Source organism: Patiria miniata, unplaced genomic scaffold (assembly GCF_015706575.1).
Source record: "Patiria miniata isolate m_02_andy unplaced genomic scaffold, ASM1570657v1 HiC_scaffold_5, whole genome shotgun sequence".
NCBI classification, from domain to species: domain Eukaryota; kingdom Metazoa; phylum Echinodermata; class Asteroidea; order Valvatida; family Asterinidae; genus Patiria; species Patiria miniata.
The window spans coordinates 19,549,909-19,567,074 of record NW_024037072.1 but is presented as its reverse complement, the minus strand read 5'-3'; the positions used below and the strand labels follow the sequence as shown (position 1 = coordinate 19,567,074).

General features: G+C 41.3%; 1 protein-coding gene across 2 annotated transcripts; it reads left to right on the top strand.

The window, feature by feature from the left end:
• Nucleotides 1-2,753: 2,753 nt before the first annotated feature.
• On the top strand, nucleotides 2,754-12,198 carry LOC119741813 (tubulin polyglutamylase complex subunit 2-like). 2 transcript variants are annotated; one of them, XM_038217713.1, is made up of 8 exons: nucleotides 2,754-2,954; nucleotides 5,387-5,554; nucleotides 6,277-6,414; nucleotides 7,632-7,706; nucleotides 8,896-9,059; nucleotides 10,401-10,579; nucleotides 11,371-11,415; nucleotides 11,575-12,198. In XM_038217713.1, the coding sequence occupies exons 1-8, from the start codon at nucleotides 2,855-2,857 to the stop codon at nucleotides 11,636-11,638; spliced, it is 933 nt and encodes a 310-aa protein (XP_038073641.1). In that variant the 5' UTR covers nucleotides 2,754-2,854; the 3' UTR covers nucleotides 11,639-12,198. The 2 variants fall into 2 exon arrangements, with proteins under 2 accessions (XP_038073641.1, XP_038073640.1); XM_038217712.1 differs by having other exon boundaries at nucleotides 7,632-7,748; nucleotides 11,575-12,197.
• The last annotated feature ends 4,968 nt before the right edge of the window (nucleotides 12,199-17,166 follow it).

The window sequence follows — 17,166 nt, the reverse complement described above, 5'->3', positions numbered from 1 at the left end:
GGGGCGCAAATAGAATACACTTTGGATGTCCTTTCACCCGTGTATGCCATTGGAACGGGACATTTCAGACATTTAGGAAGGTACAAAATCATTTGAAAATAGGATATCCGTATTTTCTTTGGAAAACGGCTGTTTTGTACGTTAATTATCAATCGTCGGATCAATTTAATTGGGCTGACACTGTTTCAATGCCGATTTATTCGGGGCGCGAATAGAATACACTTTGGATGTCCCTTAACCCGTGTATGTAATTGGAACGGGAAATTTCGGACATTTAGGAATTAGAATGAAACAAAATCATTTCAAAATGGGATATCCGTATGTTATTTGGAAAACCGGTCTTTTGTATCGTAATTATCAATTGTCGGATTAATTTAATTGGGCTTACTCTGTTTCAATACCGATTTATTCGGGGCGCGAATAGAATACACTTTGAGAGTCACTCAACCCGTGTATACAATTGGAACGGGACATTTCGGACATTTAGGATGGTACAAAATCATTTCCAAATGGGATACCCGTATTTTCTTTGGAAAACCGTTGTTTTGTATCGTAATTATCAATCGTCGGATCAATTTAATTGGGCTGACACTGTTTCAATGCCGATTTATTCGGGGCGCGAATAGAATACACTTTGGATGTCCCTTAACCCGTGTATGTAATTGGAACGGGAAATTTCGGACATTTAGGAATTAGAATGAAACAAAATCATTTCAAAATGGGATATCCGTATGTTATTTGGAAAACCGGTCTTTTGTATCGTAATTATCAATTGTCGGATTAATTTAATTAGGCTTACTCTGTTTCAATACCGATTTATTCGGGGCGCGAATAGAATACACTTTGAGAGTCACTCAACCCGTGTATACAATTGGAACGGGACATTTCGGACATGTAGGATGGTACAAAATCATTTCAAAATGGGATACCCGTATTTTCTTTGGAAAACCGTTGTTTTGTATCGTAATTATCAATCGTCGGATCAATTTAATTGGGCTGACACTGTTTCAATGCCGATTTATTCGGGGCGCGAATAGAATACACTTTGGATGTCCCTTAACCCGTGTATGTAATTGGAACGGGAAATTTCGGACATTTAGGAATTAGAATGAAACAAAATCATTTCTAAATGGGATATCCGTATGTTATTTGGAAAACCGGTCTTTTGTATCGTAATTATCAATTGTCGGATTAATTTAATTGGGCTTACTCTGTTTCAATACCGATTTATTCGGGGCGCGAATAGAATACACTTTGAGAGTCACTCAACCCGTGTATACAATTGGAACGGGACATTTCGGACATTTAGGATGGTACAAAATCATTTCCAAATGGGATACCCGTATTTTCTTTGGAAAACGGCTGTTTTGTAAGTTAATTATCAATCGTCGGATTAATTTAATTGGGCTGACTCTGTTTCAATACCGATTTATTCGGGGCGCAAATAGAATACACTTTGGATGTCCTTTCACCCGTGTATGCCATTGGAACGGGACATTTCAGACATTTAGGAAGGTACAAAATCATTTGAAAATAGGATATCCGTATTTTCTTTGGAAAACGGCTGTTTTGTACGTTAATTATCAATCGTCGGATTAATTTAATTGGGCTGACACTGTTTCAATACCGATTTATTCGGGGCGCAAATAGAATACACTTGGGATGTCCCTTAACCCGTGTATGCCATTGGAACGGGACATTTCAGACATTTAGGAAGGTAAAAAATCATTTCAAAAAAGGATACCCGTATTTTCTTTGGAAAACGGCTGTTTTGTACGTTAGTTATCAATCGTCGAATTAATTTAATGGGGCTGACTCTGTTTCAATACCAATTTATTCGGGGCGCAAATAGAATACACTTTGGATGTCCTTTAACCCATGTATGCCATTGGAACGGGACATTTCGGACATTTAGGATGGTACAAAATCATTTCAAAATGGGATATCCGTATTTTCTTTGGAAAACGGCTGTTTTGTACGTTAATTATCAATCGTTGGATTAATTTAATTGGGCTGACTCTGTTTCAATACCGATTTATTCGGGGCGCGAATAGAATACACTTTGGATGTCCCTTAACCCGTGTATGCAATTGGAACGGGACATTTCTGGCATTTAGGAGGGTACAAAATCATTTTACATTTATTATAATACCTGCGTACGTACGTGTCATAAAAGTATCGTAGAGGGCGCTAAACAACCATGTAGTTTGGGAAAAGAAAATCGCGGCCGGTTCCTGTTTAAACAGGATTCTCATGCCTGGGACCCGGTCCTTTCCGCAACGCAACACTACTCATTACAAGGAGTAGTCTGGCGGATATAGCGCCCTCTCATCGGCTATAAGGCAGAACCTTAATTCAGTAACGTTAATATTTATAACATTAACATTCCCGATTCTGAAAATATATTGCCACAGTCTTCATTACAATTTACTTTAGAGTCGAATAAACAACAGTTTCAGTTATTTAAGGTAATCCACCGTGATAAGAAGTTGAACTTCCTTTATAATTCGTTTTCTCCTAAGGTATATTTGCAATGACTGTTTAGGGCCACCGTAGTGGCAATCTTCGCGGCGGCGCGCCACCGTAAAAATAGTGCCTAGCCGAAAATCCGGCCCGATTTTCGTGCCAAGATCAGCCTGGTTCAATAGTCAAGCATAGAAAAGGTAAAATTACTGCCGTAGAGGGCGGCCTTTATAACAGAAAAAACAGCGCCCTCATTAGTCAACTAAATTAAAGGAAAGGTAAAATACTAACGTAGAGGGCGGTCTTTATATTTCAGGACATTCAAGATGGCAGCGTACATAGCGACTGTAAACCAAGTCCGTAAAAAACGACGATACTTTGGTCTATTTTGATGGCTAATTTTGATCTTACAACTCTAACAAGTATGGAAGAAATCCCGCATACGAAAGATCTCTTCAATCAGTTAACCTTAGGTGTCGTAAAATCGCTTGGTAGGTATTAAATTAGTGAACGTGGCGTTGTATACAACGCCACGTTCTTGTTTCATTTCGAACCTGGCGAAATCGATCCAACATACATAATTCCGTATGGGTGTTGAGTACTCACCTAAAAAATCTAAATTTGCCCGTCCGATTGTTTCGGTTGTGTAATTTCGACGAAATTTGCCCATCAGTAAAGACCCATACGAACGTGTAGAAATTAGATTTTAACCTGACCCTGACAAATAACCCCGGACGCGTCTGAGTCGCTTGGACAGATTGACGGCTGTTTCATGTCGCAACCCCGAAACCCCCCCCCCCCCCCCCCCCCCCCCCCCCCCCCCCCCCCCCCGCAGACGATTGGCTGCTCGGCTCATCTCGTGTACAGTACGTGTGTGCACACACACGCGGGCGCACGTGCGACCGCGTGCAGTGCGGTGAGAGAGGAAAGGACTTGAAACTTGTCTAAAACGATGTCTGTTTTAGCTGCGACAGTAAACAGCCGTCGAATCATACGAAAATAAAACGCAATGCGCATGCGTCAGTTGGGAGAAAATGGCAGCTAGCAGTAGCGGACGGACTTCATGATGATTATTTTTAAATAACATTCATGATGATTGACTGATTGTGGTTTTAATGTATTTTTAATGAGTTTTACTTGGTATTTAAATCAATAGATTGGTGATGTATTAATATTTTTAATGAGCTTTTTTAGTGTATTTAATGACATTTGTTTTATTAACTTTGTAAAGCGCATTGAGATTGTGTCAATGATGTAATGCGCTATATAAGAATTAATTATTATTATTATTATTATGAACCGGGAAGAATTTTCCTCAATTTTCGTCAAATGCAAGTTTTGACGTACAAATAGAATTCAAGACAGCTTCATATGTGAGTACTTATTACATGGGCAAAATAACGTCCAGTGTGTGTAACGGAGGGAGTCAGAAGGACACGTTCGCCAGGTTCGAAATGACATAAGAACGTGGCGTAGTTTACAAGCCACGTTCACGGGTCTAGTATTAAATTAGCTTAAATATAGGCCCTAAATTAGCTTGAGTAACTCCAGCTGACATGCTCCTAGACCCGTGAACGTGGACGTTGTATAGTTTACAACTACAAGCCACGTTCACGGGTCTAACATGCTCCATATTCATTCACATGTAACGCTGGAGGCATAACCTGTTCGTTAGAATGTGGTAGCAAGAGACCCTAAAAAAATGGCTTCTCAAAAATGGTTCATTTTCACCTCTAATATCCCACCCCCGAGTTCATTTTCATACCTCATAGTACATTCAGCAGTCATTTACGAAGCCCAATGATCGACTTGAAACAGACCATACCACAAAAAAAAAATGTGAAAAATCTTGACGATTTCGGTGGCTTGTCCGTAAAAAAACGCCAGTTCCAACGGCTGTCGTCCATTTTGTTTTGCTATTTATGTAAATGCATGTATGCATCACGTGATGACATCAAAAAAAATCTGCGCGCGCGATGTATGTGGGTACCACACCGCTTTCAGGCACCGCAAGTGAGTTCAACTTTGGTCTGGTGCATTGTCGCGGAAAGCAAGACAAGGAGAATGCTTTCCTCGACAACGCACCAGACGAAAATTGAACTCACTTGCGTTTTTTATGTTTTTCAGCACTCTGGGAGGTTGATCCAGACTGAGACCTTGAGTGCTGAAAAACATGGAAAACGATCCCGGAACCTTCCGCATAGTAGCTGAACATTTGAGGTCCCCTCATAAGTCCGACGCCTCATAGGTCCGACGCCTCATAAGTCCGACGCCTCAAAAATCCGACGTCTCATAGCTCCGACGCCTCGTAAGTCCGACAAATTAAATGCCTCGTTTTTCCGTTGTCGGACTTTTGAGCCGTCAGACTTATGAGGCGGAATAAATAAATGTTATGCCTCACAAGTCCGACGCCTCATAAGTCCGAAATTTCGGACTTATGAGGCGTCGGACCTATGAGGCGTCGGACTTATGATACGGCCCCGAACATTTAACCAATCAAGCTACCGAAGCGTTCTGGTTGGACGGGCAGTAGTAAATGTGATATAAATTCACAATAGTGTTGTTGCAGTGCCGTAATGATAGCAGTTGAAAATTACATAAAGGCTGCTGTAGCGATAGCCACTACATACAATGTATGTTATAACTTATGAAGAAAATATCATTATGATAACACTGCTAAGGAATTTTCATGTAGGAGCATTAAATTTATGGAATTATGAAAATTGTTGAAACAAAATTTGAAGCGTTTCTCCATCAGATCCTAACTCAGTAACTGTTACTCTATGAAACGAGGGATCTAACACAGTTTAGTCAATTAATTGAATTAAAGCACTAACTGGTCATGGAAGGAATAGTGAAGAAAGTGGCTTTAGGTTACTGCATTTCGCCAAAAATTTTTTTCAACCGACTATTTTCTTTCCAGAAAAGAGGGCAGGGATTTGTGACATTACGCTTGCTGATCTGCAGCCAGCGGAGCGCCACCAAGTGGTGTCCTGGGAACAGCGCAGCTCCTGCATGCTGCCAGATGACCTCAAGAGGTTTTACCTGACCTCAGATGGGCTACTGCTGACATGGTGTGTCAGATTTGATGGTAATTACAGTATACAACTTCAAACAGCACTGACATCAGGCCAAACAAAAAAATCGTTCTGCTTCTGATTACGTGGCATTTCAAAATAGGGTAGGTACATGTAGGTAGGAAATTTTTTTGTTGGCATTTTTTGTGTGTGTACGATCACATGGAGGCGTCTGCGTGTAGTCAAAGGTAAAAGGTAGAAATTGATGATTTTCAGGTTTTCTTCCTCATTTTTCCCAAAACAAAATTAGAGTAGGGGCTGTCAAAATAGGGTAGGTACATGTAGGATAACCGGAAGCAGAACTATTATTTTTTTTGGACCTAAGTCCTAACTTTGACTTAGATTTACTACTGATTTAGCTGAATTTAGGAAAAACAGGAAGGGCTGCTTTATGCCTAATGCCCGAAAGCAAGTATTTGTGCATTTCAAGTACTGCTCATGAACCCAGCAACAGTTGTTCTTTATCCCAATGATTGCTCGAGTGATTTTGTACAATTGCTAAAAACCAAAGTCGGAGGGATATAGAAAGGGCAATACGTATGGCTTTTCCCTTTCCTGCAATACTTTTTTACCATTATGCAAAAGCAAGCCATGTGCTTGTGGAGGACAAAACCTTATATTTAAGCACCGTAGTCTTTATTTTGCAAAGGTTATGTTTTAAAAAAAAGACCGTCTTTGTAAGATTTCTGAGTTGTGAATTTGACCTTAATTTGTATAATTTTTGTTTTTCATTCAGATCAGTTGCAGCCGGTCGGGCGGATGGAGATTAACAAGATCAGCAATGTGACCAAGCTGGCTGGAAATAAAGCCCCCAGCAACGCCAACACGCCGTCACTAGCTGATGTGGACTATGCAAGCGATGAGGAGCAGTGTGGTATGCTATAATACTGCCAACCAAACCCTTGCCTTAGGACTCCATGCATACTGCGTGAAGGTTGAGTCTCGATAGTCCGAAGTCCCATTGGTCCAAAGTCCCATTGGTCCAAAGTCCCATTGGTCCGAAGTCCCATTGGTCCAAAGTCCCATTGGTCCGAAGTCCCATTGGTCCAAAGTCCCATTGGTCCAAAGTAAACTTTATACTGTGTAGTTTCACTGGTTCAGGTTGACTGACCCTAACCCTAACCCTAATCCTATTGGGCGTCGGACCAAGGAGACTTCGGACCAATGGGACTTCAGACCAATGGGACTTTGGACCAATGGGACTTCTGACCAATGGGACTTCGGACCAATGGGATGTCGGACCAATGGGACGTTTATACCAATGGAACGTATAGAGCAATGGGACTTCGGACCAATGGGACTTCGGACCAATGGTACTTCGGACCAATGGTACTTCGGACCAATGGTACTTCGGACCAATGGTACTTCGGACCAATGGTACTTCGGACCAATGGTACTTCGGACTATAGAGACGTCCCCCTGTGAGAAGGCCCTCAGCATTAAAATGCACAATTTTACTTTGCCACAGTGTACTACATGTATACATCAGGCGTGCAACTTTTCCTCGGATCCGCTGATTTCCTCGTCTTTTACTTCTCATAATGCCATTACAAATTGAAAAACACTGTACATAGTCTTGTGTGGTTTGGAGTTTCCTCGTTTTTTTTCTAAATTCCCAGTTGCATGCCTGATACATCTATATGCTCTATAGCGTTCCTGATATCCTGTCCAATTAAGATATATCCATTTAAAAAACATGAAGAAGTTTATGAAAACTTATCGAACATAGATATAAGAACTGTTTCTAAACCACATTTTTTTTCCGCTTCACTGTATTCTGAAATTGTGGTAAACTATATCATAGCCGTCAAAACTGCTATTTAGGCCAACCAGGAGAGGGTGGACTTCTAAAAGGTAACCAAATGGCATTTATTGCATTTTGGAAACAATTTCTTCAAATGTTACTTGAGGAAAGAAGGTTCTCCTGAACTAGTGCCCCCAGATCTGTTGATATGAATGACGACAAAAATCCTTGCTGCATTATTAAAATTGTACTCTACATCTTACAAACAGGGAAACAAAGAAAATATTCACTGATAAATGGTAACTTACAATGAAGGACACTTAAACTTTTGTTCTTGACATTGTCAGACGAGGACACTGATGTTCCAGCCAAGCCACATTTTGACACAAGGAGTCGCATCTTTGAGCTGGATCCCTGCCGAGGTATTGCCAAGGTCTGTCTGGTCTACAGGAATACCAAGCCAGGTGGGTGGGTGGGGACAGTGTTCTTTGCGGCCATATATTTATCCAAATTACAATTCGGGCAATTCACAATGCAGTACGCCACCAAGAGTTTGCCACAGAGAGTTCATTTTTCCCAGTGCATTGTGGGAGATGGTCGACAAATTCGCAGCGCGGGACATTTGAAATTCTTCGTTTTTCCCGGTCAGTAGTTTTATAAGCATATGATTCGAGTATATGTTTGCCCTTTTCTTTTCTTTGTACCAATATGGTGATTTTTGATAAGGCGGCAGAACGCTATGCCCAACTCTATAACAAATTAGCTCAAGTTGTCTACTGACACTCATTCAAATGGGCCATGTTTTGTCGACCGTAGACTTGAAAAGTTGACTCTCCATGGCAAACTCTTGGTGACGCACTGCATTGTGAATCGCCCGAATTCTCATTGACGTCATTTTGAGCTTGATTTGAATCCTCATTCCTGAATGCAGCAAAATGCAACATTTGTCCAAATGAGAAGCCTGTCCAGCCTAGCAAGATCCATCAGGTCAGAAATCTCATGGTCAAAATGCCCGAGTCACCAACTGCGACAGAGTAACAATGGTAACTAGTAACATTGTTCAATGGGACTAGCTCCCACTGTCTCAGATGTGACAGCTAAGGCAAAGTTCGGGCAAGGACCATTAGTCGACTAGTGGTTGATTTGTGATGTACCTTACGCCTGCACACTGATAGCAACGTGCGAACGTCTCTAGTCAAACGCTGGTCAAAATGTCATACCAAAACTTTTGGATCCTGGCTCTCTGCTGTACGTTATGAACGCGCGTGGCTATGGTTACCAGCGATGCAACCAGCCCCAGTAGGTTACTTCCAAATAGTTGACTAGCCTAGTCAACCACCGTCGACTAGACAGAGTTCGGGCAAGCGTTAGTCAGACTATGGTTAACCATTGGTCAACTATAGTCCTTGCGCGAACTTGGCCTTATGCACTGGTGTTGAAGCTCAGTGCACGCAGCAAGGTCCCACAGGCTGTGGATTGTGTTGAATCTGGGAGAGCTAGGGCTAAAGTAATTGAACAGATTGCACTTATCAAGCAAAGGTTAAGACCGTCAATTGATTCAGTCACGTTTTTTTTAATGCAGTTTTGTTTGGTTTGGTTACTTTTCCACAGGCAGCCCTGCCCAGCATCCTGAGGTGTGGCTTCTAGACAGAGCCCTGAGGTGGCATTTCTTGGCCCACACGTTCAGCCAGTACTTCCGCATGATGCTGATGCACCTAGGGCTCCCCCAGTGGCAGCTGGCCTACACTGATGTCGGCCTCAGCCCACAGGCAAAGGTGAGATGGATGGGAGAAGGAATGAAACTCACCGAGCTGTTCTTTTCCTCCTGGTCACAGTTCCATGACGTAACTGCGACCAAGGGCTAACAAGCTGCTTAGCATAGACAAATATTATTATAAGATGGAATTTTGCATCGGGGTGATATAAATCAAATTAGGTTTTGCCCTTCACCGACGTTTTTAAACACTGTATACTCAGTGTGTTACCTCCCGAGTGAAAGTTGGAAAAAATCACTCGGGTGGGACTCGAACCCACGACCTCCTGCTTTCTAGTGCAGATGTCTTACCACTCGACCACCGAGCTAACGGGATCGGGTGGCCGGTTCGAATCTGATGTACATAGCAGCGAGTACCGCTACTATGTACGTCGGTGAAGGGCAAAACCTAATTTGATTTATATCACCCCGACGCAAAATTCAATCTTATAATAGTTCATGCGGTACCCGCTGCATAGCAGTGTAAAGATACATGTATTGGGCCCAGCAATGAGCAAGTGTGGCCTCTTTCCTAGTATTGCCCAAGGGCTGTTTCTCTGAGTCTAATAGAACTCGGTACAAACGTGAATTTGTAACTTCACAGTAATTAGTGCCCACGATACAAATTTGCTAGGGCTGTGCATCGGAGCCGGGTACCCGACCCTTGATGACAGGAACCGGTTCCAGATTATGGGATCGGGACCCCTAACCAACTTTACAAATGACATATTAGTAACTTCTCAGACAATTTAAAAAGAAAAGGTTGTGAATGCCATTTGTGGGGTATTTTCAAAGTGAAAACCCGGCTACAAGGGAAAACAAACCGTATTTCACGTTTATGACATTCGCCAAAGTTGCAGTTTACACCGTAAAGCTCACTGTACACTCTTGTATCTTGCTGTATTGACGAACCCATGTGTTAGTATTATCATGCGGACCATTGTGAAAAATCTGGATAGTACTTTCCCAGACCTGAGTTTCGTGTTTGGGTTTCTTTAACGGGTACCCGAGTACCCGTGTTTTTTTTCAATCAGGTACCCAGTTCGCATACGTCCGTACGCTTACCCCTAGAATTTACCAAAGTTGAACACGTATATCTTCCCTGGCAAATTTCTCTGCAGTGTATGACACAAAATTTGCTTCACCTTCACATGCTAGAAACGTCTGTGTATTGAGGGCCCCCAAATTTTAGGTAATTAAAACCTGCAAAAAAAAACCAAAAAACCCCACCAACTTGAACATAAAAGTCAGTCGAACATTTTGTACTAGTGAAGTATGTTAATAGAAACATCCCATATACTCCACAGGTTTGTAGAGTCTATGTAAAAACAATCACATTTTTTTGTTTTTGTCTTGCCTACAGCAATGGTTTAACCTGTATTCCCCGCTTCGGATCAGGCTGGATTCGGAGACTAGCCTGGCTGAGGAGGAACCAGAAAAGGACGATAGTTGGCAAGCTGCCAAGGGAGCTCCTAAGATGGACTCCACGGAAGTCAACAAGCTGGACTTTGGACGAGTCTTCAAAGGCAAATCAGACAAGAAGTAAGGCCAAATCGCATTTTTGGAGTGAAACGCTTAGGCCAAAAAAACAAAGGCTCCGGTTTCTGGTATGCGCGCGTCGCCGTAGCCATGCGCGTCGGCAAAATTAAAAAGGTTTTTTTTTTCAATGAAATGTCTCAAAACTGCCAAACTCACTGGTTTGACTGGAATCCTGCTGCTGCACAATTGTAACGTGTTTTTAGATGGGGTTATGATCGAGTATAAGCTAAATGTAGCCTCTCTCGGCTCCCATACATTTTGCACGAAATTTAGTCGGGCACCATTTGCAGTCATCAGCCAACATTTGAAGTAAAAAATAGTAAAAAGAAAAAAAAAGCCCTGTCGCCGCACCACTTTTGGGGCAAACTCCATACCAGAAACCGAAGACTTTTTTTTGTCGGCCTTACTCCTGTATACTGAAAATTTATGTTGAGCCCCTCTATTTTTTTTTTCTGCTTTGGAATATCTTGAAAGCGCATGTTGACAAGTTGATTTTTCTTTTGAAGAACTAAACTTGACATGTTACCCAAGATATGATTACACTGGCAGCCTTGATAAATTTTATGTACTTTTTTTTTATGCAAACAACTTGTTTACTCTGTCCGTACATAACTCCATTGTGTTTTGCAAGCAAAATTATCTAGTATTGCTTCAAAATTTCCTGTTATTTAGCATTTTATTGGAGAACGATTTTTCCGAGCCCCCAAATAGTGTAATTCATTTACGACATTTGCGTACTCAATGCAACTGTGGTACCATTACAAATTTAACAAAGCTTTAACTATTTTTTTCAGGTCTAAATCATCTCAAAACAAGAAGAAGCATGGACCAGTCGGAAAGTAAGTACATATTTTTCAGTTTTGATCTTCAAATGGCTATTTAATAGTTTGTTTGATGACAGTAGATGTCAAATAATGATTCACAAGTACTCCAGAAATTATAATTTAACAGAAAAATCACGTCAATTTTTTTTTCATTTCTGCAATGTCCTACTACAGACCGCTCTCTGGAGGCACAAATAACCGATCCGGTTCTCAATTGGGCGGGGGCAGGCTCCGATGACCCAACTGGGAACTTGGGCGTGAAAGCAACTAGAGGAAGTACGGCTGCGTCTGAATTGCTAGTTTTGTGGCTAAGGCTTCAGTGTTTGACATGTACACTCTGCAGTAAATCAGTAAACATCCGCAGCCATATCCTCATCCCAAAAACACCTGTTTTGAACTCGACCCAACTTTTCTTGTCGGACTACATGTGGTAAATCCTTGTGGTTCTGGATCTCCTAAATGACTTGCACCTTGAGCAATCTGACAATCATAATTACAGGCTTTCAAGCTGACTCGGGTGAACAAGTAGGAGAACAGTAGGATCAAAAGTAAACAAAAAACAAAAACAGGATAAAAGTGAGACTTTTGCGGGCTTTCAGGAGTAGTTTTCTGTGATACTTGCCTATATCCACAGCATAAGCCTCATTTGGCACGTACTCACAACACCGTGTGCTCCATCATGAACTAAGCTCTTGGAAAATACAGTTGCTGTACTTCTGCGCCCAATTAGCACTTTGATTTTTCATTTTGACAGTGTGCAACATAGTCTATGTAATAGACCACGGCGAATATTATGCGTGAACAGATTTGCTGATTAATTAGGCAAGACCCCGCCTCTCGACTTCCTAGATTTTGACCAATCAGCAGGCGCCTTCTACAGGGCTATCGGGTCTTCGGTCATTCACCCGTTGTGCATCATAGACATGAATTTTTAAAAAAATGTCACGGCGCGCGGCGCTCGGTATCATGTAACGCGAATGCGCTCCCGGCTGTTGTTGTATTACAAAACGCTGCATTCAAATTGACCAATCACAGCGTTAGTCCTGATTTTGGGATGAAATGACGTCACGATTTAGTCGACTCAGTCGACTCCAATTGGCTGGCGCGCGGCTTGTATAAATCTGCATGCTTTGACATATCAGAGATGGCTCTGTGGATAACGGGTGATACTCAGACTATGTGCAACACTGTTATGAAAAATGTTCAATGGGTTTTCCTTTTTGGGGAGGGGGGGGGGGGAGTTGGGGAACAAAAATGAAGAAAAAATTATTTAAAAAAAGTAGGAATTTCAAGAAAATAGTAGGAAAATTAGGAGCAAAGTAAAACAAAAAATAGGAAAAAAAAGGAATACTTGAAAGCCTGTAATTACAGCTCGTGATGTTAGGACCTAGTCTCAAATGGCAAAGCATAATATGTGGAAGTGGTAGTGGCCATGTGATGTCTATTGTTCAACTGAAATGAAACAAGCTGGCTGTTGCCAGCTGGAGCTAGCTGAAAATAAAATTAATGTCAGGACTTAAAGGGAATATACAACATTTGCAAACATCAAAAAACAAAACTACCAAATTATTATGAAATACCATTCTGGACTGTTAGTGAAGTTTAAAGCATCCTGTAAAATCATGGCACCTGGTGTGCTGTAATTTTCAAGAAAAGTGGTATTTTTGTATTAATTTCCAAAACTGGTCGGCCGACCAGCGTTGCAAAAAAAAACTGGCTTTTTTCAAAAACTGCCCCCAGTTTACCATATTTAGTTAGTCCGAATTTTGTTTGCAATCGATTACACACCTATGAACGGGTACACACCACCCAGACTGATTCCTTGACCTTACAATTCCCCGACGTCTATGATGAGTGCCCCGTTTCATCATAAGTGGTTTCAGGGAACCAGACTACATAAACAAGATTGCGTTTCTTGTCTTTTCGAGCATCTACGCTCACGAAACTTCAAACAAGTCAATGTAACAAAATACTACCCCCCCCCCCCCAAATCCATCCATTTCTGAAAATTACAGCAAAAGCAAATGTTGTATACTCCCTTTAAAGCCCTTTTCAATCATGTCTAGTGAATACGGGGAAACTGATACATAATCCCTATGGGAAACCTGAACCTGAACAGTATTCATACTTTAGATTTAGGATCCCCCCCCCCCCAAAAAAAATTGTTTTTTCTCTAAGTGGTTTTTTTTTTGGGGGGGGGATCCTAAATCTAAAGTATGAATACTGTTCAGGTTTCACATAATATGTTTTGAAAACATGAAGCCTTGAAATGCACGTTTGTGGCCCATGTCATTATAGGGGTCCACTCATTAAAAACCCGGCAAAGCAACCGTGTTGAGTGATTGCTTTCAGCCGTCATCTCTCTGGTGTGTTTTGTTTTGTTCATTCATTAACAATAAATCAACCTCGTCCCCGTGGGTACGATCACTTTCAGCGCCATGTTGTTTCCCATCATGCCTTGCGCGATCGTAACCCCAGGAATTGTGTAATTTAAATGTGCCAAAATACGGTACATTATAATTAGGGCTGCAGTTTATCCGTTTTACGTGCCGACGCCATCTTTAAAATGTTAAAAGTTGTGATTTGGAAGAATCAATCCTTTCAAACACAACGTGTGACGTTGTGTTATTAGCAAAGATTTGTATTAAATGTACTAGCCCCACTAGTGTGGCCGTCAGCGCAGCATACCGACGGCCACACTAGTGGGGCTATAAATGTACGTACCCCTTTCGTGCCTTTACAACCACAGATACAGGGTTTTTTTAGTGAAAAACGCGGCTGACATAATCCATATCGTACAGGCATCGCGACTTTTGAATCATAATTTTTTTTTTTCGTACGTGACGTTACGTGCAAAGCACGCGAGCGCATTATGGGCGCGCCCGGCGTGCAATCTTCGAAATGCGCGTGCAGTACGCTTTGAATAGCCATTCAGCGTCATTTACGTCATCATCACAGCCAGGGGTTAGTGTAAGGAACGAGCACGCGCCCCTGGAGTCGAGGCTGACAATGAATCATATGGAGATCAATGCAATGAATGCACTAGAGGTCTGCGCATGCGTATCCCTGTTGAACAAAAGCATACACCTCCAAGATGGCTGCAGTCCAAATCATCTTGATCATCAGGTAGCTAGGGACTATGCAGACCAACAGTTGTCGGACATTCTTGTGAACCAGTGGAAAAATGCATTCCAACACTTCCCCATAGTGTGTGGACGTACGATGCTTTTGCGAGGTACTGAATTTTGTTAGTGAAGTATATACCAACAAAATGTTGCATTTGTCTATAAATGCTTCTGCTAAACTTAGATTAAGAAGAAATCAAGAATTGTTTTCAGTGTACATTTGTAAATATTTTAATCGGAATGTCAGTTAAAAGATGTGTTTTATTGAATAAACTTGAACAGATATTTAGACATTACTTGTGCATCATCTCAAATGTGTTTGGCTGCATAAAAGTAGTCACAGTCCGATATGGCCTGATATTCTCCCTAACAAAACAAATAAATAGACAAATAAACAGATCATTTACAGTCTATAAAAAACTGTTCTCGCCCCCAAAAAATCTGCAAATATCCATGCATTTGAACTAAACTGAAAATATCGGCACGCTTGATTTAGGGATTATCTGCACATAATAAGGTAACCTAAAATGTAGTTCATTCTGTTTATTTTGATTGCCCATTGACCATTTACTAAATTATCAAAGAACAACGAAACACAAACTTGACAAAACGCCTTTGAAAACGAGGATTGAGATAGGACATTAAACGTGCATTTTGAAGGATTGCAATGAAGAACAAAAAAAAAAGCACGAGCCGTTTAAATACAGGACTACATGTTTATAATAATATATGAACGCATTGATGGGGGGGGGGGGGGTGTATTTTAAGGTTAACCAAATCGAACTCTTCGGAATTCTTCAATTGGTGATTGTCATGAATGTGCATGATAGGCCTGGGAAAGATTTCCATATAAGAAGTTCACTCAACACCCTGTTTACAAACCCTATGAGAGTGGACTGAAAAATTCTAAGTGTTTTCTAAGAAAATGCTTGTATTTTCTCACTGCTCAAATTTACTTTGATGACATGAAATTGCTATCTGGGGGCTTGTTAGTCAATACAGAGGAAAATTAGTGAACTTCGCATATGGTAATCTTGCCAAGGCCTGGGTGCACTGTTTAAACATGAATTCCTTCTTCCAATTGTATTACATAGGTGCACGTACTATAGCTACTTTCTGTCTCGGATAATCTAAATAGGCATTTTAATAATATCTTACTCGATCAAAAATCCTTAAACCTTTCACCCAAGTGTATTTAATGTCAAACTCGTTGGTACATTAAAACGAGGAGCAAAATTCTATTGCATGCGAAAACTTAATAATACAGAGAAAAGTCGTCAGACATTCTCGTGAGATCCATCTGCCTGCTCCCTACAGCTAGGGGAACTTGCACATGTAGTCGACGACAACGTAGTCGTAGCAGTCGGGGTTTGGATCATATCCAAGGACGTCGGCCTGGTTGAACTCGCAAATGTTGGGGGGCCCATTTCTTTCGCAGTAGATTTGCATTTTGGTGGTGAATGTGCGTCTGGACGTGCACGTGTTCCAATTGGGTTCCAGATAGGCTTCAAATATGAGTATATATCTATCACCCCATGATCCGCAATCAATCTTTTTATTGTCTTGACCAATCCGTGGGGTGTAAACTAGATCAAAGATATGGGGAGATAGAGGATAAAAAAAACCAAGATAAATTATACAGTAAAGGCAAGTCGATCAGTTTCAGAGCAACTTGAAACAAAATCAAAATGGCTCTTCACCGTGTGCGTAATAACCGCAGGTGATTGCACAGTATCATAAGCAGAAGTCTTTTCATGCATGTTGCTATACGCCTTAGATGGCAGAATATACATGTACATGTCATAGAGCTCGCTCATTGGCGTCGATCACGGAATCATACTCAGTCACTAACGAAAGTGAGACTTAAACAAGTCTAATTCACAAGTGCCATGTCAGGAAGTCAGTGACGTTTAGGGGGCGGGGCTATAATATGCTGGCCCCTCTGGAACTGGAGGCAGCCAAAAATCCCACAATTTCAGAGTAAAACCTAAGGCCAAATTAAAAAAAAAAACATGGTTAGCGTCCCCGCCCGCTTCTTTTTTGGAGGCAGCTTCTTTTTTTCTTCTTTTTTTTAATACCGAAAAAAATAATAAATTTTAAACAGTGATATCATTCTAGCTTCTTTGTCTGTTGCATGAAGCCCATATTAAAGCTGGTATGTCATTTCCTGAGTCCAAGTGGCGGCCATTTAAAAAAAAGCTGGCGGCCATCATGAAAAACAGCACGGTCGGGCGGCCATTTTGGAGGGGAAAAAGGGCCTCCTCTTTCCTTTTTATTTTTAAAAGGCAGGACGCTAAACATGTTGGTTTTTTTTACTTGGCCTAATTGAAAATTGGACACAATTATTTCTGCACTCTCGTCTCGAGGGCGAAATGACAGACAACAATGTCACCAAATTGTCTATTATATGACTATGATGAATCCTTGAGAAGAGTGTCAACTTGAGTTTAGGCAGCCACACTTCATGGTGATTTCCCGTAATTTTTAAACATAATATTGTGACCCTTAATTTGAGGGGGAAATATTCTCCGTGGGCCAGGGGCCTCCATTTTTAACGGCATTCATTGGCGCCAGTGGCTGCGGGGTAATTTACCATATGAACTTAATAACCTATCATATGTAACACGAAAAATTACCTTTG